This window comes from Ranitomeya variabilis, chromosome 2 (assembly GCF_051348905.1).
Source record: "Ranitomeya variabilis isolate aRanVar5 chromosome 2, aRanVar5.hap1, whole genome shotgun sequence".
Classification (NCBI taxonomy): Eukaryota; Metazoa; Chordata; class Amphibia; order Anura; family Dendrobatidae; genus Ranitomeya; species Ranitomeya variabilis.
The window spans coordinates 647,334,148-647,359,334 of NC_135233.1; the positions used below are offsets into that span (position 1 = coordinate 647,334,148).

A 25,187-nucleotide genomic window follows, 5' to 3' on the forward strand; every position below is an offset into this window, starting at 1 on the left:
GTTCCCATGATGCGATTGCAGGGTCCAATGGGTTGATATGACAGCCATGGCTCTGTTGAAGACTTCCATGCCTGTAATCAGGGATCTCCTTTGAAAAAAGAGGCTGTGTCTGGGTAATGTTGCAGTATTGTAGCATATAACACAAGCAATGAGAAAATAAGTAGTTCAAGTCCTCCTTTTCTTGTATTAAAGATAATAAAAAAGTTTTAAAAAAATACACATTTGTGGCAGTGCCACATCCATGAAAGTTTAATCTATGAAAATATAATAATAATGAGCTTGATTGGTAATCACTGTAAACTTAATAAAATTCGAAATGCAAAAACTGATTTTTTTTTGTTTGCCCCAACAGTGCAGAAAATGCAGTAAGAAGCGATCTAAATGTCATAAGTCTTATATATAGTGGGGAAAATAAGTATTTGATACACTGCCGATTTTGCAAGTTTTTCCATCTACAGAGAATGGAGAGCTCTGTAATTTTTATCGTAAGTACATTTCAACTGTGAGAGACAGAATCTAAAAGTAAAAACCAGAAAATCACATTGCATAATTTTTACATAATTAATTTGCATTTTATTGCATTAAATAAATACTGTATTTTGCGGATTAAAGAACACAATGGTTTATAAGATGCACCCTAAATTTGGGGGAGGAAAATAGGAAAAACATTTTTTCAAATAAAATGATGCAAATTATAATCCGCTTTTGCGGTAGGTAGCTTACCATGGGGGCAGGGTGATGGAGCAGGGTTCCAGGTGGCAGGGTCACAGCTCGCAAAGGCAGGAAATGCTGTGGGTTCCAGGCTGGTAGGACGGGGTGTTTAGTGTTGTGGGGCTCTGCCCGGAGGCGGAGCATGCGCAATTGAGATCTAGGGAGCCAAGATCTTGGGAGATGAGATCTCAGTGGCAAGGACACAATTTTCGCATGCGCTACCTCTGGTGGCCATTTTCCCGAAGTCCATTGCATAGAAAACTATGGAAAGTGCAAGTCTCCAGGCTTTCACAAAATGTCAGCTGTGCCCCCGCACCACTGAACACCTTGTCGTACCAACCTGGAGCCCACAGCCATTGCCTCTGCCGCTGCTAGAAGCTATTGGCAGCATTGACTCTGGGACCCCGCACCATCGCAGCTGGTAAGATCCACCGCTGCTACAATTCTAATTATGAAACGAAACCCCATTTTCCTTCCCATTTTGGGGGGGATAAGAGCATCTTATAATCTGAAAAATATGGTGTTTGATCACCTAACAACCAGCAAGATTTCTGGCTCTCACAGACCTGTTAGTTTTTACTTTCAGAATCCCTAAGACACCTGTCCACACACTTTATCACACTCCAACCTCTCCACCATGGCCAAGACCAAAGAGCTGTCTAAGGACACCTGAGACAAAATTGTAGACTTGCACAAGCCTGGGATGGTCTACAGGACAACAGGCAAGAAGATTAGTGAGAAGGCAACAAGTATTGGCACAATTATTAGAAAATGGAAGAAACACAAGATGGCTGTCAATCTTCCTCGGTCTGGGGTTCCATGCAAGTTTTCATCTCGTGGGGTAAGGATAATTCTTAGAAAGGTCAGGAATCAGCCCAGAAATACATGGGAGGACCTGGCAATGACCTCAAGAGAACTTGGATCACAGTCTCAAGCATTACCATTAGTAACACACTACGCCATCATGGATTAAAATCCTGCAAACCACGCAAGGTCCCCCTGATCACGCCAGCACCTGTCCAGGCACATTTGAAGTTCGCCGATGACTATCTGGATGATCCAGAGGAGGCATGGGAGAAGGTCATCAGATGAGACCAAAATAGAACTTTTTGGTATCTACTTCACTCACTGCATTTGGAGGAAGAAGGATGAGTATAACCCCAAGAACACAATTCCAACCGTGAAACATGATGCAGTAAACATCATACTTTGGGGGTGCTTTTCTACAAAGGAGACAGGATGAATGCACCATATTGAAGGGAGGATGGATGGGGTCATGTCATATATTGTGAGATTTTGGGCAACAACCTCCTCAGCTCAATAAGAGCATTGAAGATGGGTTGTGGCTGGGTCTGGAGCCAGTCTTCAGACCTGAACCCAATAGAAAATCTTGGGAGGGAGCTGAAACTCAATGTTGTCCAGCGACAGACCTGAAACCTGAAAGATCTAGAGAAGATCTGTATAGAGGAGTGGACCAAAATCTGTGCTGCAGTGTGTGCTAACTTGGTCAAGAACTACAGGAAATGTCTAACTTCTGTTATTGCAAACAGAGGTTTCTGTACAAAATATTTAGTTCTGTTTTTCTATTGTATAAAATACTTTTCATACAACAAAATGCAAAATTTTCTTGATGTCCATTTTCCTGAAGCCACGGGCCACCTTCAGTGGCACTTGTGCAGATTGGTATCATGAGCACCGTGACGGATGTTCAGATAAGTATATGTGTCCACCTGGGGCACTGGGTTACCTGGTTCTCAATGCATGGAGGGATTGCCGAGGCTCGCGTCACTGGCGTACAGGACCTGCGATACGTGATCACAGAGGGAGGATCAAGGGCGGAGCTACCCAGCGAGTTCCCGGAGGAGATATAGGAGAGCGGCGGGGACCGGCAGGGCCGAGCAGAGGTCAGAGAAACTGAGGTCAGAGCCGGGAGGTCAGCAGGGAACCAGAACGACAGACAAGGGAAAGGTCAGGTGAAAGCCGAAAGTTAGAAACCGGGAGAGCAACAAAGGTACCAGGGGAACAGGAAAAACGGGTAGTCACAGGATGAGGCAGGAGTCAATACCAAGCAAACAACAAAGTACAGGATCAGCAGACAGGAGCCAAAATGGGGAACAGACTGAGTCAGAAACAGGGGGTCACAGAAAAGCATGCACAAGGCACAAGCACACACGGGTCAGCTAACGCAGCCGACGGCAGGAGTATCACTGACAAATAGAAAGCTCAAGAGAGGCTCCCAAGATTAACCCCAGAAGCACTAGACAAAACTTCATACAGACCATGACAATTGGGATCTTGGCCCAGCTGAGATCTCAATCTGTGCACGTGCCGCCTCCAGAGACAATTTTCCTAAGGCTGTGGGTTTCAAGGAAATGGGAACCACCGCTGCAGCAACAATGCACCAACAGGGCAGATGGCCTGGTGCCTCAGCGCCCATGCTGCAAGACTGAATCTCCCATGACTACAGATCGCACGGCTCCACAAGCACAAAACCACAGCAACAATGGCCGCCACACAGTACCAACACCAAATGAAAGGAGTGGATCGCCCCCAAGGGCTAGGGGTACTCGGTACCGGGTCCTTCGGTTCTCAAGGGGGATGTCACGGTGGCTGACCCAGTCCGTGGCCCTCGGGAGGTCTGTGTAAAAGGGGAAAAGGTCTTTAAAGAGAAATGTTCGTGAAGCCACCTGTGGTATTCAGTCAAGGTGACTGACGCTGCTTTAAGAGGTCCGCTGGGGTGATGTTATGGCAGCTAGATGGTATACCTTCCCACAGGTGAAGTATGTCCCCAGGGCTTCCCAGTGTGTAGATGGTGGATGGTGTGAGGCGCAGTGAAGAATGAGAACACAAGGATGTAGTCTCTTTACCTTTTTCTGAAGGCTTCAACATCCACAGTCCAGAGCACCAGATCACAGGGCAGGCAGAGTCCGGCCGGTTTGGAGGCAAATCCAGAGTCCCCTTATCTAGGTGGAAATCAGTAGCCTTCCTCTAGCGCATTGATGTTGTAGTACCTTATTGCTGAGCCTCTCATAAGGTCCTCACAGATGTTGTAGATGTTATCGATGTTATCTCTCTCTCTGTCCCCCAGATGGATAGGACAAACCCGTATGACTGGTGACTTGAGGCTTTTTACAGGGACTCTATCATGCCCCGGCCTCTCGTGGGTGCCACCTTACCTCCTGGGTATGGGGCGGATCAGTAACATGAAATTAGCTGTCCTGCCGGTCTCTGGAGCAAGGCATAAAGGACTGTTGCTCCCTCAGAGTTCCGGCTACCGGGATCCTGCGCCTCAGAAGGAGGCAGCCTGTGCAGGGCAGAACTCCTTCTGGTATCCACTCCTTTGCTATGACTTCTTCTCACTCTCTACAATACAGTTCTCTGCTCGTGTCCTTTCTTAGGAACTGCCGCACATGGGGCAGGCGCAGCTCCGTGACCTTCTGTCTAGACCTCTGAAAGGATCCCACCCCTGATAGGGACCACTGCCTGAGCGAAGCTCAGCCAGCAACTGCCTAACTTCCTCTCCAGGCCACCAGTTTTACCTAAGTGTAAAGAGTGCCCTAATAAATAGGAGCATAGCTCCCTCTGGTGGACTGGAGTATGAAATGTGTTGTATGTTTGTGATATCTGGTAAAGAGATCTCCTTTATTGCCTCCAAACGTAACATCACTCCCCCCTGGAGGAGAATGATATTACTGCAACGACCAGGATCCTGGGGCGCTGCAGGAGCACTGAAATTCACCTTCCTCAAGCTCTCAAATGAGAGCCAAAATAGGCTGGACCCCCTTTTGCAATCTCCTGCTAATTTAAAATGACCTGTGCCAAATGGTAGGAGTGCTGGTCCAAAAAAAGGGGACAGAGCATGCAATACGCTACAAATGAAATATAATCAATAGACTCCTCTGGGGATATAGATTAGTTGTTATTTTATATTGATGTGGACTTCTGTATTCTTCTCTATATGGACTATTTTTAATGGTTATTAATAAAGGTTAGATTTTACTAGGATTGTATTTTTTCTGACATTAAGAAAAAAATGGTCCCACTTTTCTGAATAACAGTCAGGTCAATTTTTTATACTATCATTTGACCCAAACCTAAGGTGGGCTAATTCCCATTTTGGGGGCTTTGGGCTGGATACATACTTTCCTTTTGCTGAGTTAGCAATTATGTTTTCAACTTTCCTTAATTACACATGCTGCTTTAACAGTAATTTTAGATATTTCAGGTAAGAAGTTAAGAAACAATTTGTTAAAATCTGACCAGTGCCACTTTATTAGGCAATAACTCTGGAAAGTTTCAATATATCCCATTGACTTGAGATTATTTGTGACACATTTTAATTCATGGTAGTAGTAAATTTAGGTCAATAAGTTTATTTATCAAAATATCAGAAATTTGACAAAGTTTTAAAAAAAAAAAAAAGTGCAATTTTCAAAACTATCCAGATAGTCATACCACACAAAACAGTTAATACATAACATTTTCCTTATGCCTACTTCATCAGCACAATTTGTAAAATGTCCTTTTAGTTTGTGATGATGTTAGAAGGCTTAAAAATTTAGCAGTAAAAATTTAGCAGCAATTTTTCATTTTTGCAAGGAAATTTATTTTTTCATTAAGTTTTGAAGTGACTTTTGGGACCTATAAGTTAGAGAACCCCCAAAAGTGAGACCTTTTTAAAAACAGCACCCCTCAACATATTCAAGACTGTTATCAGGTCGTTTATGAACCCTTCAGATACTTTTCAGAAATTAACGCAAGGTGAAATGTCAGGAATTAAAAATGTTATTTTTACCACTAAAATGTTTCTAACTTCTTAACAGCCCGCTATAGCCAGCAAACTCCATTATTTGACAGTGAATTGCCATCAGGACCACACAATGACAATCTCAGGGTGCTGATGGGATGAAAAAGGAGCCACAATGCTCTGTTAAACAAGGGTTAAACAAGGGGTTAAACAAGCCAACAGCTGAGAGCTGTTGCATTTTCACTGGTGGTCCACAGGATGTTATTACAGTACATCTCGGGTCAGTAAAAAGACATATTGTTGGTCACTAACCTGTTACGTCTTTTACAGACCTTATGTTGCAAACCATGTGTGTTTTCTGCACTACAAACCATTTTTTACTCAGACCCACTTGTAGATGTCTCTAAAGGGAACCTGTCATCAGGTTTTTCTACTAAAAACTATTGCCATACATGCAAAGACACTGTAAGGCTGATTACATCCATACCTTACATTTAGAAACCTGGATTTACATTTTAGAGAAAATTATTGTTGAATTGTTATGCAAATGAGTCACAAGTGAAGTGGGCGGGCACTGTATGCATTAATATGCTGCCTCTCTTCCCTAATTCCCATCAGTGATTGAAAGGTCATTTGTCCTTCAGTGAACTGCCTCTCCTGCCCAAGATATGGTACAAAAGTCGTTATTCACCTGGGTAGTGCATGAACAATAAGATGAAAGAGACTGTCAGTATCTGGTGCAATCTTTATTAGGACGACCGGCGCTGTAACGAGCAACAGCAATGCAGATGGTCACTGTTAAAGTATCAGCACAGCAACCCAAAATTAGTTGATTCAATCCCAGTACATGAAGTATCACACTCCACTGATGTACTTGGAGTGCCCCCAGACGCAGGGCTGCGGGGTACTCGGTACCGGGCCTCTCTGTCTCGGTCCTGGGGTTGTCACGGTGGCTAGACCCGGTCCATGACCCTGCTAAGGGGCGCCCAATAAAAGAGGTGATGATGGTGCGTGGTGCAAGGCGCGATGAATAACGAGGACACAGGGTTGCAGTCTCTTTACCTCTTTACTGAAGGCTTTGGGATCCACAATCCAGAGCACTGCTAACAGGGCTGGCTGAGACCGGCCGGTCCAAAGGCACATCCAGAGTTCCCTTTGCAGGTGGAAATCAATGCCTACCTTCTAGCGCCTGTGTGTTGTAGTACGTCCCTGCTGAGCACCACGGGATAGTCCTCACAACTGTTGTGTCTGTTTCTGATGTTCTTTCTCTCTCCGTCCCCCAGATGATATGGCTAGGACGCACCCGTATGACGGGTAGGCCTGGAGTTATTCTGGGACCCTAGAGACGCCCCTCTCCCACAATTGCCGCCTATGTCTTCTTAGGTGAATTAGGTGAGACAGCCAACCTATAATCAGCTGTCCTGCCGCTGTTTGAAGTAATGCTTGGAGCCCAATACTTCCTCGGCGTTCCGGCCACCGGCTACACGCCTCAGTAGGATGTTGCCACGATCTTAGGGCACGACTCCTACTGGTTCTATTCTCCTTTGTGCTGTGATCTCGTTTCTCACTTCTCCACAATAAACCTCGCTTCGTGTCCTTTCTTAAGATGCCACCGCAACGGGTGCAGGCTCGGCTCCGTAACGATCTGTCCTTTTCGCTAGGCCTTTGTCAGGATCCCACCCCTGACAGAGACCCCCCTGAATCTTCCCAGTAACTCCCTCTCTCACAGGATGTTGCCTGGGCAAAACCCAGTCAGCTTCTCCCTAACTTCCTATCCAGCCCCCAGTTTTACCAGATTGTGAGGAGTGGCCTTTGCTCCCCCTGGTGGCCAGAGTGTGAAGTGTAATGTGTGACTGTGATAATTGGTCAGGTGAACTCCTTTAGTGCCATCAGACGTACCATCCCCTTAGCGGCGGAGCGGCAGTACTGCAACGACCAGGACTCTGGGGCGCTGCATACTCTTCACTTAAACATACTATTTAATTTATATCAGCTAACATCATATAGTTTTCAAAAACATTTTGTTAATTGTGAAGTATTTTTGATACTCAAATTAGACAAGGTACTCAGCTTTGGGAATTTCCCAGGGTGGTTTATTCACAGGGTGCCCAGTATCACACTCTCCTCATACAGGGTCCAAGCTGTGTGTCTGGGATCGCATCCTCATTACAGGCTCACCACCCGGTTTATCAGCACAACAGCAGCGATTTACGTACATACGCTACGTGTTCCTCCCACTTCCTCCTCCTACATCAGTGTCACTCACAAGTAGTTTGCCGCCTGTCTGGTGTAAAGCTGTATCCATCCTGCATCTGGTTTCTGGTTCCTTGTAGACATTTGGTGACTGATCACGCTTAACATCATGGAAGGGCCTACAGCTAATTACCAACTTTGCAGGTCCCATTCACCTTCCTTTCCTGCGCTAATCTTCTTTGGGCTGGGAGAGACAGAGTTGTGGCCACACATCTCTCTCTGCCTAGTGTGCCAGGCACCCCCAGTTTCCCTCAGTTCGTAAAGTAGGCAACATGGCTACTAAGGCTACAAATCTGGTCCCATCTGATAGTTCTATTCCCTACTATGAACACTGTACACCCTGTACTGAGCAATTTGTCTCAATTTACAATTTTCGATAAGTCTCGCTTTACAGCTTTGGGTGTGTTCTAAATGAGAAAAAAAGATGCTTTAAGGCTAGGCTAGTCAAGCCAATAGTCAGGGATCGAGCATTGGTAGGCCTACAAACATCCTTAAAAATTATAGTGCACATTGTCAAGCATAAACTGGAAATGTGCTGCTGAAAACATGTTATTCTATGAGAACAGGACATTCATATTAACAATCATTCTGTGCACGCAGAATTGTGGTTGGGTTGTCTAAAGAAGCCATTAAACTTCCACTAATTGGCTTGCATATAGCCAATTGGAGGTCATTTAATGGTTACGATCATACCATATAAACCTGGCCTAACGTTTCTTGAGTATTAAATTATGGCGGCTCAACTGTGTGTGAGAAGAGGCAGCTTTTGACAATTGGGCTGAATAAAAAACATCAAATCTGTCATTGTTTTTCACATTTTGTTATGTTAATGTGCTTTATTATTTAGAAAAAATAGGAGTACAAAGGTGCAGCTCTAGGACCCTTCACTAGACTTCCAGTTGCCATGGGGACTAAATAGTATGGTTTGGACAGCACACACGTCCATTGTACCTACAGATCTCAGCCACACATACCTGGCTGGACAAAGCCTGTGCAACCCAGCGATATTGGCCATAACATGTCCTCTATCACCAGCACCTCTCACAAGATGCATATGGCAGCGCCTGGTGACACAGGCAAAAGAACAAATCCAGGTAGAGATCTAACATATGGCACATCCTGTTGAAATGCTATAAATGTTAAAGAAGCAGCTCATTCACAATGATGCCAAGTGCTCCACCGTTCTTCTAACACAAATGTACAATATATTAACAACAGATTACAAGATTATAGACAACTATCTGAAAAACTAAAGTTTTATTTGTCTGCCAGTTAATTGTTAGACATTTCCTAGCGAGATACAATACAAATAAATGATTACTTGAATTATAACTATTGTATGTGTCTGCACCATGAATCCTAGTTTTCAGACAAGCCCCTAATTAATCTTGAAGTTGGAATCAAAGGATGCTCTGCTTTATAACAAACATGTCAGCAAATGAAAAGGAAACCGAGACACAATTTTATTGTCGACACGCTTCACATATGCACCTTGCAGGTAGGCTGCTGCACAGCAGACCACCGATTCTACATTTTTCAGGAAAGCCTGACAGTGACACACACTAAATAAAGAAACATGACCAGCATGTGTTCAGTCTCTCTGGAATGGAAATGTATTTTAGGGTACTAAATATACCATGTACAGTATGTTAACACCATGTGGGGTGCAAGCAAAAAAGAGAGAGACAGATGGGTAATATGTCAAACTTATCCCTTACAATTATTTCCTATTGCATAAAAGAATCACTCTGAATTTTTAAACATTTCAAGGTTCAAAGATCAGTCAGTGAATGAGTTAATGTTTTGTATGCACAAGTTCTCTGGGATCACAGACCAGTTGTGAAAAACATTCTGCTGCTTAACACTTATACAAGGTTTGTCAACCGAAGCAGATATGCTGCACCTGTCAGTAAGAACGTACCTAAGAAACCTGGGGTACTGCAGGACAGGTCAGTGCGAAAAGGCTTGTTTTTTTCATATGCTAAAGGACGTATCAGTGCACTTGCAGTTTCTCTTCCCTTTTCTCTACTAGCACCAATGTACTTTTTGATTGACAGCAGAGATAGAAGATCTGCTGCAATCACTTCTGCTCATCAATGTCAATCAAAAAGTGGGGGATTGGCACCAGTTGGGCTAGGTTACCCTAGGACTGCAAGTGCACTTGTGGGTCTAATTTGCATATGAATAAAACAAAATTTCAGAAAAAACTGAGAGATGGATAGGTATTGTTGGAAATGTATTTTCGTGCCCCATCCTGCTGTGCCTCAGGTTTCTTAGGCACATTCTTAATGCACATGGCTAATTTCTTAGCAACTTGTTAAAGAGAACCAGTCTGCAGAAGTTTGCTAAGTAAACTACAGGCATTGTCATGTTGGCGCTGTTATACTGATTAAAATTATACCTTTTGTAGATCTCCTCCCAGAATTCACCTCCATGGAGGAGAAAGTGAAACTGCTTATGCTACTGGCGAAAGAGGAAAGTACAGTGACCATAGCAGCACAATATATCAGTGGCTGCTACAGACTAAGAGGAGCCTGATATGTCATGGACTCCTATACCCCACCCTGGATGAGTCTCTATCCCCATCCCCCAATTATTCTACCACTTGCTTTGGCAATGCTGACAAGTACTTAGTCCTGCCAATAAAGCCCATTTAAATTGAATTTGAATTGAGAGACAGAGAGACAGAGAGAAACAGACAGACAGAGACAGACACAGAGAGACAGAGACTCACAGAGAGAGAGACAGACACAGAGAGACAGAGACAGACAGAAAGAGACACATAATTAGACAGACAGAAAGACAGCAAGAGAGACAGAGAAAGAAACTGAGAGATACAGACAGACGAGAGAGACAGAGAAACAGAGGCAGAGAGAAATACAGACAGAGAGAAAGACAGAGAGACCTCTGTCTGTCTCTCTCTGTTACTCTGTCTCTCTCTCCTGTCTCATTCTCTGTCTCTCTCTCTGTCTATCTGTATCTCCCTGTCTGTCTATCTTTCTCTGTGTCTGTCTATCTGTCTGTCTATCTGTCTGTCTCTTTCTGTCTGTCTCTATGATGACAAACATGCTCGTGATTTGGGGGGCCTGTAGGCAGGATTTTTTGGTTTCTCTGGCCTAGAGCACCAAGATAAGACACGGCATACAGTCCTGCCCCAGAGCACGAGCATATCATTAGCTGAAAACTTCTAACACTGATTAAACAAGAACCACAAGACAGATTTGCTTCACCCCAGGTATCATTTTAATCAGTATAACAGCGCCAACATAACAATGCCTGTAGTTTACTTTGAAAAATCCTGCAAACAGGTTCTTTTTAAGTCTTTTTTTTTTATCAAAACCTGAGACTTTGGTTTTGTACAGTTATAACAGTTAAAGCTCTAGATTTGATGATGTATCCTTCTGCAGTAATCTTCATTGTTAAGAAATCCCTTCTTAAAGAGTAAGTTAAGGCAATTCAATTTGGAAAAGTTAGTAGGAAGTGTACACTTACAGAATAGGACTCTTCTACATCATTAAACTCTTACATTTCCCTGGATAACTAGCAATGTGGTCTCCTGACTTCAAACACTAACATTTACCATTTCGCATACATTTCCTTATGCACCACTTAGTAAATATTTCCACCCAGACTAAAAATAGAAACTTAAAAAGAAAAGCACTTACGGCTCGAGACACAGTATGCCAGTCGACAGTTGATCTTACGGTATAGTTGCTTGTTAAAAGGCCAAATGACAAGAGTAAAAAGTTGAATTAAATTAATAATAAGTCCGGTTCCAATAAACACATAGCTGATAAAAAGATGACAAAGGAACTGAGATTTCAGAAATTCAATGATGTTCATTTTTCACCAGGAACAGATCACAGGAGCTTCTCAAAACCATTCAGATTGTCAAGAGAATACCTATTTAACAACAAATAAAAGAACAGATACAAGTCAACATTAAAATACTGTACAACGGGCATTATATACATATAACATTTCACACCATCATTCAATGTTTCTGGAATGGTTTCCATTACTGTTCATTGTGTGTAGCCAAGCTCACCCTATCCAGAGAAATGGCACTTACTTCAGTTCTAAATTTTACACTGGCTTTAAAGCAAAATAGCTTTGAATTGCTTTAAAAAATACAATTTTCATAGCATCATTATATTCATAAAATGTGAAACATTGAGGAATAGTTCACAGGAACACTTTTGTTTAATTTCTGCATGGTAACCAAGAATAATAATACCGCAATAGTATCAATACACTGACCTTATATTAACTAGTTCTATTCACATGGAGGTTTTTCTGCATGCATATATACAGTATATATACATATATATATATATATATATATATATATATATATATATCTATCTACTATATAATTATCTAAGGGTCACTTCCGTTTGTCCTTCTGTCTGTAACGATTATTCGTTCGCTGATTGGTCTCGCCAGCTGCCTGCCATGGCTGTCGCGACCAATCAGCGATGCGCACAGTCCGCAAGAAAAAGGCCGCTCCTTACTCCCCGCACTCAGTGCCCGGCGCCCGCATACTCCCCTCCGCTCACCGCTCACACAGGGTTAATGCCGGTGGTAATGGACCACGTTATGCCGCGGGTAACGCACTCCGTTACCGCTGCTATTAACCCTGTGTGACCAAGGTTTTTTATTATTGACGCAGCCTATGCAGCGCCAATAGTAAAAACATCTAATGTTAAAAATAATAAAAAAAACCAAAAAACGATTATATACTCACCTACGCCGCCTTTCCCGCTCCTCGCAATGCAACCGGCATGTTCCAGTGGCACGGCACAGGCGACAGAGCTGCAACGCACCTGCGGAAGGTGAGTATATGTTTATTTTTTTTACCTGTGTCATACGTGGGTGGGCAATATACTACATAGCTGGGCAATATACTACATGGGCTTCGCAATATACTACGTGGCTCTGTGCTGTATACTACGTCACTGGGCAATATACTACGTCACTGGGAAATATACTATGTAATTGGGCAATATACTATGTGGCTCTGCTGTATACTACGTCACTGGGCAATATACAATGTAACTTGGCAATATACTACGTCACTGGGCAATATACAATGTAACTAGGCAATATACTGCATGGCTGGGCAATATACTACGTGGCTGGGCAATATACTACGTCGCTGGGCAATATACTACGTGGCTGGGCAATATACTACGTCACTGGGCAATATACTACGTGGCTGGGCAATATACTACGTGGCTGGGCAATATATTACGTGGCTGGGCAATATACTATGTGGACATACATATTCAAGAATACCCGATGCGTTAGAATCGGGCAACCATCTAGTATATCTATATATACATACAGTATATATATATATATATATATATATATATATATATATATATTTATATTTAGAAATGTTCACACAGTATATATACAGTGGCATGTAAAAGATTGGGCACCGCAGGTCAAAATTATTGTTATAGTGAACAGTTAAGCAAGTTGAAGATGAAATGGTCTCTAAAAGGACTAAAGTTAAAGATGACGCATTTCCTTTGTATTTAGGTAAAAATATATGTATAGTCATTTTTTACATTTTAAAAATCACTAAAAGGAAAATGGGCCAATGCATAAGTTTGATCATACTTGGAAATGTGTATGCTCAGATAACTTTCACCAAGGTTTCAAACCCTAATTAAGGCCAGGTGATGTAAATTTCCCAGATTTATAAAAACCCAGCCTTCTCTAACATTGTGCCAAAAAATAGCAGCCATGGGTTTGTCTAAGCACCTACCGAGCACTCTGAAAATAAAAATAGTGGAGGCCCACAAAGCGGGAGAAGGCCAAGCAAAATTCCTGTGAGAGTTGCTCGTAGAGGCAAATCATAACCCTCGCTTGACTGCAGAAGATCTTCAGATTTAGCATACTCTGGAGTTGTGGTACATTGTGCTACTCTTCAGAGACACCCGTTGACCGATGAGAAACTCTTTGGCCACAATGACCAAAGGTATGTGTGGAGAAAAAAGACCACAGAATTTCAGGAAAATAACATCTCGCCAACCATTAAGCATGGCTGTGGATCAATCATGCTTTGAGGTTGTGTTGCAGCCAATGGAATGGGGAACATTTCACGGGCAGAGGGAAAAATGGATCCAATTAAATTTTGACAAATTCTTGATGCAAATATAGCACCTGCAAAAAAGCTGAAGTTGAAAAGAGGATGGTTTCTACAAATGGATAATGATCCTAAACACATGTCAAAATCCACAATAGACTACAAAATATCTCAAAAGGTGCAAGCTAAAGGTTTTACAAAGGCCCTCACATTCCTCTGATCTGAAAATCATTGAAAATCTGTGGCTAGACATCAAAATAGCAGTGCTTGTAAGATGTCCCAGGAATCTGACAGAACTGGAAGATTTTTTGAAGGAAGAATGGATGAAAATCCCTCAAACAAGAACTGAAAGTCTCCTGGCTTGCTAAGAATTTTTTTTTTACAAACTGTAATTGTGGCGCCCCTAGGGGTATTTGCCACAAAAATAGTTATTGACACCAAATACAAACACTATAATAGCAAGACTGCACTACCATCTCCGGCCAGAAGGGGGAGCTCCAGAGACTCCCCTTGATCTATTCTGGTCTGAGAAAAGGACGGGCAGTTGGGTTTAGGAGCTGAAAGTGAGAGGTCGTATAACTGAACTCCTAACAGCCCTATGACGGATTATAGGCCCGTTGTCATGATCTCTGCAGGCAGAGATCATAGCAAGCCTATAGAGGGACAAGCTCTCGGAAGATGGAACTATACTGACCATGAACTAAGCCTGCCGCGCAACTAGAAATAGCCAGGTAGCATTTCCTAATTATCGCTAGATGCCCAGCTCTGGCCTAAGACCTAAATAGCTAGCAGAGGGAAATATAAGACCTGGCTCACCTCTAGAGAAATATTCCAAAGAAGACAGTAGCCCCCCACATATAATGACGGTGAGTTCAGATGAAACAACAAACGCAGCAGGAAAATAGTCTTAGCAAATTTGAGGTCCGCTTACTAGATAGCAGAAGACAGATAGTATACTTTCATGGTCAGCAGAAAAACACTAACAAAACACCATCCAGAGATTACCTTAAACTCTGGCATTAACTCATAACGCCAGAGTAGCAATCCCTGATCAACGAGAGCTTTCCAGACACAGTAACAAAACTTCAGCTGTGAACTGGAACAAATAGGCAAAACAAAACATGGACAAAAGTCCAACTTATCTAGTAGTTGTCTAGAAGCAGGAACAAGCACTGAGAGGCATCAGATAACATTGTTGACCGGCAAGAAACCACCAGAGAAATGAGCTTAAATAGCGACACCCACTACTGATGGAACCAGGTGAAACAGGAAAGAGGATGACAAGTCCAATTCCACAAGCGGCCACCGGGGGAGCCCAGAATCCAAATTCACAACAGTACCCCCCCCTCAAGGAGGGGGCACCGAACCCTCACCAGATCCACCAGGGCGACCAGGATGAGCCCTATGGAAGGCACGAACAAGATCAGAAGCATGAACATCAGATGCATTGACCCAAGAATTATCCTCCTGGCCGTAACCCTTCCAGTTGACCAGATACTGGAGTCTCCGTCTGGAAACACGAGAGTCCAAAATTTTCTCCACAACGTACTCCAACTCACCCTCAACCAACACCGGAGCAGGAGGCTCAACTGAAGGCACAACAGGTACCTCATACCTGCGCAATAACGACCGATGAAAAACGTTATGAATGGAAAAGGACGCAGGGAGGTCCAAACGGAAAGAAACAGGATTAAGAATCTCCAATATTCTATAAGGGCCGATGAACCGAGGTTTAAACTTAGGAGAAGAGACCCTCATAGGGACAAAACGAGAAGACAACCACACCAAATCTCCAACACAAAGCCGAGAACCAACACGACGATGACGGTTGGCAAAACGCTGAGTCTTCTCCTGGGACAACTTCAAATTGTCCATAACCTGCCCCCAGATGTGATGCAATCTCTCCACCACCGCATCCACTCCAGGACAATCCGAGGATTCCACCTGACCGGAGGAAAATCGAGGGTGAAACCCCGAATTACAGAAAAACGGGGACACCAAGGTGGAAGAGCTGGCCCGATTATTGAGGGCGAACTCTGCCAATGGCAAAAAAGCAACCCAATCATCCTGGTCAGCAGAGACAAAACACCTCAGATATGTCTCCAGGGTCTGATTAGTCCGCTCGGTCTGGCCATTAGTCTGAGGGTGAAAAGCAGATGAAAAAGACAAATCTATGCCCATCCTAGCACAGAATGCCCGCCAAAATCTAGACACAAATTGGGTACCTCTGTCAGAAACAATATTCTCAGGAATACCGTGCAATCGGACAACATTCTGAAAAAACAGAGGAACCAACTCAGAAGAAGAAGGCAACTTGGGCAGAGGAACCAAATGGACCATTTTAGAGAAACGGTCACAGACCACCCAGATGACAGACATCTTCTGGGAAACAGGCAGATCTGAAATAAAATCCATCGAGATGTGTGTCCAAGGTCTCTTAGGAATAGGCAAGGGCAACAGCAGTCCGCTAGCCCGAGAACTACAAGACTTGGCCCGAGCACAAACGTCACATGACTGCACAAAGACTCGCACATCTCGTGACAGGGAAGGCCACCAGAAGGATCTTGCCACCAAATCCCTGGTACCAAAAATTCCGGGATGACCTGCCAATGCAGAAGAATGTACCTCAGAGATGACTCTGCTGGTCCAATCATCCGGAACAAACAGTCTATCAGGCGGACAACGATCCGGTCTATCCGCCTGAAACTCTTGCAAGGACCGCCGCAGATCAGGAGAAACGGCCGACAAAATTACTCCCTCCCTAAGGATACCTGTGGGTTCAGAATTACCAGGAGAGTCCGGGTCAAAACTCCTAGAAAGGGCATCTGCCTTAACATTCTTAGAACCCGGTAGGTATGACACCACAAAATTAAAGCGAGAAAAAAATAAAGACCAGCGCGCCTGTCTAGGATTCAGGCGTCTGGCAGTCTCAAGATAAATCAAATTTTTGTGGTCAGTCAATACCACCACCTGATGCCTAGCCCCCTCGAGCCAATGGCGCCACTCCTCAAACGCCCACTTCATGGCCAAAAGCTCCCGATTCCCAACATCATAATTCCGCTCTGCGGGCGAAAATTTGCGAGAAAAGAAGGCACAAGGCCTAATGACGGAGCAGTCGGAACCTTTCTGCGACAACACTGCCCCAGCTCCGATCTCCGAAGCGTCAACCTCAACCTGAAAAGGCAGATTCACATCAGGCTGACGCAACACAGGGGCAGAGGCAAAACGGCGCTTAAGCTCCTGAAAGGCCTCTACAGCATGAGGGGACCAATTAGCAACATCAGCGCCCTGTCTGGTCAAATCAGTCAGTGGTTTAACGACATCCGAAAAACCAGCAATAAATCGGCGGTAAAAGTTGGCAAAGCCCAAAAATCTCTGAAGACCCTTAAGAGAGGAGGGCTGAGTCCAGTCACAAATAGCTTGCACCTTGACGGGATCCATCTCAATGGAAGAGGGAGAAAAAATATACCCCAAAAAGGAAATTTTCTGGACCCCAAAAACGCACTTAGACCCCTTCACACATAAAGAATTAGACCGCAGAACCTGAAAAACTCTCCTGACCTGCTGGACATGAGAGTCCCAGTCATCAGAAAAAATCAGAATATCATCCAGATATATTATCATAAATTTATCCAGAAAATCGCGGAAAATATCATGCATAAAAGACTGGAAAACTGAAGGGGCATTAGAAAGACCAAAAGGCATGACCAAATACTCAAAGTGGCCCTCGGGCGTATTAAATGCGGTCTTCCACTCATCCCCCTGCCTGATCCGCACCAAATTATACGCCCCACGAAGATCAATTTTAGAGAACCACTTAGCACCCTCTATACGAGCAAACAAATCAGTAAGCAATGGCAATGGGTATTGATACTTAACAGTGATCTTATTCAGAAGCCGATAATCAATACATGGTCTCAAAGAGCCGTCTTTTTTTGAGACAAAGAAAAACCCAGCTCCCAAGGGAGAAGAAGATGGACGAATATGTCCCTTTTCCAAAGACTCCTTTATATATTCCCGCATAGCAGCATGTTCCGGCACAGACAGATTAAACAAACGACCCTTTGGATATTTACAACCCGGTATCAAATCTATGGCACAATCGCACTCACGGTGCGGAGGTAACGACCCAAGCTTGGGTTCGTCAAAGACGTCTTGATAATCAGAGAGGAACTCAGGGACTTCAGAGGGAATGGACGACGAAATAGAAACCAAAGGTAAGTCCCCATGAATACCCTTACATCCCCAGCTCAACACAGACATTGCTCTCCAGTCCAAGACTGGGTTGTGAGACTGCAACCATGGCAATCCCAGTACCAAATCGTCATGTAAATTATACAGCACCAGGAAACGAATAATCTCCTGGTGATCCGGATTGATACGCATGGTTACTTGTGTCCAGTATTGTGGTTTATTATTAGCCAATGGGGTGGAGTCAATCCCCTTCAGAGGAATAAGAGTCTCCAAAGGCTCTAAATCAAAACCACAACGATTGGCAAAGGACCAATCCATAAGACTCAGAGCGGCGCCAGAGTCAACATAGGCGTCCGTGGCAATGGATGACAAAGAGCAAATCAGGGTTACAGACAAAATAAACTTAGACTGAATGGTGCCAATGGAAACAGACTTATCAAGCTTCTTTGTACGCCTAGAGCATGCTGATATAACATGAGTAGAATCCCCACAATAGAAACACAATCCATTCTTCCGTCTAAAATTCTGTCGCTCGCTCCTGGACAGAATTCTATCACACTGCATACTTTCTGGCGTCTTTTCCATAGACACCGCCAGATGGTGCACCGGTTTGCGCTCCCGCAGACGCCTATCAATCTGAATAGCCATTGTCATGGACTCATTCAGACCTGCAGGCACAGGGAACCCCACCATAACATCCTTAACGGCATCAGAGAGACCTTCTCTGAAAGTTGCCGCCAAGGCGCACTCATTCCACTGAGTAAGCACAGACCATTTACGGAATTTTTGGCAGAAAACTTCAGCTTCGTCTTGCCCCTGAGATAGTGCCATCAAAGTTTTTTCTGCCTGAAGTTCCAAATGAGGTTCCTCATAAAGCAAGCCCAAGGCCAGAAAAAACGCATCCACATCGCGTAACGCAGGATCCCCTGCTGGCAATGAGAAGGCCCAATCTTGAGGGTCACCCCTGAGCAAGGAAATCACAATCCTAACCTGCTGAGCAGGGTCTCCAGCTGAACGAGACTTCAGGGACAAATAAAGCTTACAATTATTTCGGAAATTCTGGAAGCTAGCTCTATTCCCTGTGAAGAACTCCGGCAAAGGAATTCTCGGCTCAGATACCGGAGCATGTACCACAAAATCTTGTAAATTTTGTACTTTCGTGATGAGATTATTCAAACCCACAGTTACACTCTGGAGATCCATTATTGTCAGGTGCACACAGAGCCATACAGAGATTAGGAGGAGAGAGAGAAAAAAGACTGCAGCAAGGCAGACTGGAGGAAAAAAAAAAAAAAAAAAAAAAAAAAAATTCCAGCAGACTTCTTATAACTCTCCTTTCTCAACCTGGGTCTTTAACACTTTACTGGCCGGTCAAACTGTCATGATCTCTGCAGGCAGAGATCATAGCAAGCCTATAGAGGGACAAGCTCTCGGAAGATGGAACTATACTGACCATGAACTAAGCCTGCCGCGCAACTAGAAATAGCCAGGTAGCATTTCCTAATTATCGCTAGATGCCCAGCTCTGGCCTAAGACCTAAATAGCTAGCAGAGGGAAATATAAGACCTGGCTCACCTCTAGAGAAATATTCCAAAGAAGACAGTAGCCCCCCACATATAATGACGGTGAGTTCAGATGAAACAACAAACGCAGCAGGAAAATAGTCTTAGCAAATTTGAGGTCCGCTTACTAGATAGCAGAAGACAGATAGTATACTTTCATGGTCAGCAGAAAAACACTAACAAAACACCATCCAGAGATTACCTTAAACTCTGGCATTAACTCATAACGCCAGAGTAGCAATCCCTGATCAACGAGAGCTTTCCAGACACAGTAACAAAACTTCAGCTGTGAACTGGAACAAATAGGCAAAACAAAACATGGACAAAAGTCCAACTTATCTAGTAGTTGTCTAGAAGCAGGAACAAGCACTGAGAGGCATCAGATAACATTGTTGACCGGCAAGAAACCACCAGAGAAATGAGCTTAAATAGCGACACCCACTACTGATGGAACCAGGTGAAACAGGAAAGAGGATGACAAGTCCAATTCCACAAGCGGCCACCGGGGGAGCCCAGAATCCAAATTCACAACAGCCCGTAATATTCATAGTAGGAAAGGAGGAATAGAGAAAAAGGACATTGTGAGAACCGGGTAGCAATAACCTCTACCCAGAATAGGCGCAGAGATGGATACCGGATTCGTGGCTATATTCGTTATACATAATACAGCAACCGGAAGGAAGTGAGGTAATATCAGCTTCACTAGGGTAAGACGCAGCAACAGACACAGAGTTCAGCGGTACTCCCAGAGGGGGTAAGCCGACAAAAAAGGACTCGAGTTGTCCGTCGAACCAGAGTACAGAAGAGACAGATTGGGTCGGCAGCCAGTTCACAAACAGCAGCAGGGCCATACAGAAACTGCGCATAATAAGAGGCGGAAATCCTGACAGAGTCAAAGTAATTCAGAGTTCTTAAACAGACTTCGGTGACAGTATTGGTTGCAAATCCCTTTTTTGTTGAAGTAAAACTGGTTAAACGTTTCAGCGCCTCAGTCTTTCATTTGGACAATAGCCATCGATCCAGGATCGGGGTCATCACAGCTGAGAGGACCTGCTGCTGATCAAGTAAGTGTCTGTTCCTTCATGATATCCCTTACATTGTGCATCGCCTGAGGCCACAGCACCGGGTCAAGCCACTAGTGACATCCCCCTCAAGAGACGGACCTCATTGATCTGGTGCTGGGTACCTCGGTCTCCCGGGCGTCACAACTGGCATCACGAACAGGATTGGGCCAGCCCGTACACCGGGTATTGTGTGCCATAATTGGAGTCTGAAACTGTGAAAATGTGGATGAAAAATCTTGAAAATTGACTTTGTTAAAGAAAATCCCGTTCCCCATTGAAAACTATTGAAAGTGACTTTTCTCCATTGGTTATAATGGGGTAAAAATGGCCACCATCCCCTGATGTAATCATCTCATAACCGTTAGGCACAAAACTGTTAATCGAGCTATGTCATTACCCAAGCCCCAGTCTAACTGAAAAACTTCAAAATCCACCATCACAGAGCATGCGGCAGTTAGAGGCAGCAGGGGGCGTGTCATTGTCATCTTGCTGCACAGAGGAACGAATCTACATTATCTAGATGGAAGCTGGGCCCGGAGGGGTCTGGATTAACTAAGGGGGTACAGTATGTCGCAGCACGGAGACGCCGCAGCACCCGGCGACGCTAATGCAGCTGAAAGGCAGAGTGTCAATAGAGAGCCTGGCAGTGCAAGGAGTGGCGCCCATCATGCCGGTGTTGATGCCATATACCCCGGGTGGCCCGTGGCTTCCAATGTACGAAGGTGACCCTAATACCCTTGACGGTTTCAGGGAAAAGATGCATTTTGATATGTTCCCCGTGGGTGAAGCTCAGCGTGTTAGTCTCCTGATGCAGTTAAGTGGCCATGCTAAGCGAGAAGTCACGGCATGGGCAACTGATCTAAAAGGTACTGTTGAACGCATATTTGCTGGATTAAAAGCTACATTTGAAACCACTACCAGCAGCAAAGCTAAAGTACGATTCTTTAATTGCAAACAAAAAGCTAATGAGGGCGTGAGAGATTTTGCCTTAAACCTGCAGGAAGCCCTTAAATCACTTACATTGGCTGAACCCATTTTTAACACAGGAGCCGATAAACTGCTAAGAGATCAATTTATTGAGGGACTTTACACCCCTTCTCACCGGGGGCATGTGAGCATGCTTGTTTTTAAGAACCCTGAATTGACATTTGCCCAATTAAAGGAGAGCGCTATACGTCTCCAGCTGGCAGAGGCACCTCGGGATCAGGATCTCACACAACCCATGGCAGATGCACTTCAGCAACGGGGAATGCCAGTGACATCAGCTACGTCCGGTGCCAGTGCTAAGTCCCTGGGGCCCATTACTAATGAAGCCCTTCAGCAAAAGCTTGACTCTTTAACTGATGTTGTTGCTTCAATGGCTAAAACCATGCAGGAGATGAGAGAACCCAAGATGGAGTTGGCAAACCATAGAGAGGATTTTCCATGGATGAGGTCCCGGAGATACCCGACATGGAGAGGACGACCCCGTGACCGCTACCAACCGGATGGAAAGCCCATTTGTCGCCGTTGCCAGCAGCCTGGCCACTTTGCTCGAAATTGTGATTTAAACGGGAATCCCCTGGGAATGTGGGCCGCTTCGCAGGAATGAATTTTCAAGGCCCAACACCCTGGCACGACAGGTACATCGGAGGACGACCCATCATCCCTATCGTGCTGGACGGAATTCCCCTCAATGCTTTGCTGGATACAGGTTCCCAGATTTCATCTATACCATATATCCTATATAAGAGGTACTGGGCTGAGGTAGATATTGATAAAGGACCCTCTGATGTTGAACTAGATATATGGGCCAGTAATGGTAAGTTGGTACCGAAACTAGGATTCAGGGAGATGACCATAAAGATTGGTAAAGCAGAATTGAAGAAACAGGGTATAATTGTCGTTGATGTTGACCGACAGAACTGTGAACCAACTGTATTGATAGGAATGAATGTGTTAGAGAACTGCTTTTCCGAAGTTATTTCTGTCTTACAACAAATTGCTGAAACTGCCCGATCCTGCCAGCAGAGAGTTCTCCAGAGGGAAATAAAAGTATTAATGTTAAGACAACAGATAGAAGTTGCAGGTGGAGAAATCGGCAGTGTGAGGGCGAGTGATCCAACGTCTATTGTAATCCCACCAAAAACAGAAATGCTGGTATGGTGTAGAGCAGCCATTGGTACTAAAGGACGAGACTATCAAGCCTTAATAGAACCAGCGTACTCCGACAGCAGGCCCACTATACTCACTGCACGAGGGGTGGTTGAGGTACACCGGGGACGGGTGCCGGTACGACTTTTGAACTGTGGAGAGGAAGAGGTCACTTTGCCAAGGTACGCTACAGTGGCAAAGTTATATACTGTTGACAACAATGCCATCACAACCATTGAGCCCTTAGAATCGACCTGTCAGGTGGAAAATAACGGCTCAGATGGAGAATCGGAGGATTGGTGCCAACAGCTAGATGTGGGTGTAGATTCAACACCTACCCATCAAAGACAAGGGGTGTATAGATTAGTGACGGAATATGAACAGGTCTTCAGTAAACACCCATTGGACTTCGGACGGATAGAAGGGGTGGAACATACAATCCCCACCGGTGACCATCCCCCGATAAAAGAAAGATATAGACCCATACTGCCCGCTCAGTATCAATGCGCGAAAGACATGCTGAGAGAGATGAAACAGGCCGGGGTAATAAGAGATAGTTGTAGCCCTTGGGCGGCCCCTCTGGTGTTTGTCAAAAAAAAGGATGGAACCATGAGAATGTGCGTAGACTACCGGCGGATTAATAACATCACCCATAAAGACGCCTATCCCTTGCCTAGGATAGAAGAGTCCTTGACTGCTTTGAAATCTGCTAATTATTTTTCCACCTTAGACTTAACAAGCGGGTATTGGCAAGTCCTTGTGGCTGAGAGAGATAAAGAAAAAACGGCATTCACCACACCAATGGGTCTAAGCGAATTTAATCGCATGCCGTTCGGACTCTGCAATGCATCCGGTACTTTCCAGCGACTGATGGAATGTTGCCTCGGACACAAGAACTTCGAGACCGTCCTCCTGTACCTAGATGATGTGATCGTCTACTCAAAGACTTACGAACAGCACTTAACAGACCTGGCAGAAGTGTTCGAAGCCTTATCCAAGTATGGTATGAAAATCAAACCATCCAAATGTCACCTTCTCAAGCCACAGGTACAATACTTGGGGCACATCGTGAGTTCAGAGGGAGTAGCACCGGATCCCGAGAAAATAACTGCCATAAGGGATTGGCCAAGACCTACCAACGCAAAAGAAGTGAGGCAATTCTTGGGATTAGTGGGTTACTATCGTAGATTTATAAAAGGATTTACCAAATTGGCAGCGCCCTTGCAAGATGCTTTGATAGGGCAGACGAAGAAAACTTCAAACCGAAACCCTCCTTTTCAGTGGAACGACGAAAGAGAAGACTCCTTTGAACAACTAGAAAAGGCACTAACCAGAGAAGAAGTTCTGGCGTACCCGGATTACCATCAACCTTTCATCCTCTACACCGATGCCAGTAATGTGGGATTGGGAGCGGTGCTGTCACAAAAGCAAGAAGGTCGGGAGAAAGTCATCGCCTTTGCAAGTAGAAAACTCTGGCCTACTGAAAGAAATTCTGAAAATTATAGCTCCTTCAAATTGGAGCTACTGGCAGTAGTTTGGGCTGTGATTGAACGTTTCAAACACTATTTGACCGGTGCAGAATTTATTGTCTATACTGACAACAATCCGTTGACCCACTTAGGCACGGCTAAATTAGGTGCGTTAGAACAGCGATGGATAGCCCGGTTATCTAATTACAACTTCGTGATCAAGTATCGAGCAGGTCGCAAGAATGGAAATGCCGATGCCCTATCCCGGATGCCAAACTTGAGAGATGTAGAAGAAGAAACGGGGGAGCTTGAAGAAATTGAACTACCAGCCTTTCATCAGCCCAAGGTAAAAAATCGTCAGTCAAATACCTATCAGAAACAACAAGAAGTGAATTTTAATCTGTTAGCACACCATAGATGGGCTGACACCCAAGATAGCAATCCGGCTGTGAAGCTAGTGAAGGAAATATTGACTGAGCAAAGTGCATATCCCGATGAGGATGCCCCAGAAGAGACACATCAACTCTGGAAAGAGAGAGGCAAAATGTTCCTGTATCAAGGGAAACTCTGTAGAAGATACACCAATCCGAAAACACATGAATTGGTTTGGCAGATTATCGTGCCTAAACAAGATGTGAGGATGGGCCTCGAAGCTTACCACAATGGTGCTGGTCACTTTGGTTGGAAAAAGCTAGAAGTACTTCTGAGAGAAAGATTTTATTGGGTCGGGATGAGAAAATCAATCGAACAGTGGTGTAGAAACTGTGGCACGTGCAACCTCAGAAGGAACGATCAAAAGAGCCAAAGGGCACCACTGCAGCCCATAATCACCAAACAACCACTTGAACTGGTAGCCATGGACCACGTGAAGTTGACACCGAGCCGGTCCGGTTACGTCTATGCCTTGACCATCGTGGATCATTATTCGCGCTTCTTGGTAGTAGTACCTGTAAA

General features: G+C 44.4%; 1 protein-coding gene across 2 annotated transcripts in view; it reads right to left on the reverse strand.

Moving 5' to 3' along the window:
- Positions 1-25,187, reverse strand: part of AGPAT4 (1-acylglycerol-3-phosphate O-acyltransferase 4) — a 182,309-nt gene that overhangs the window by 111,400 nt on the left and 45,722 nt on the right. For both annotated transcript variants that reach the window (XM_077292801.1, XM_077292800.1), the window contains exon 2: positions 11,377-11,614. In XM_077292801.1, the coding sequence (XP_077148916.1) occupies positions 11,377-11,554 (178 nt within the window). In that variant the 5' untranslated portion in view covers positions 11,555-11,614. The remainder of the gene's footprint in view (positions 1-11,376; positions 11,615-25,187) is intronic.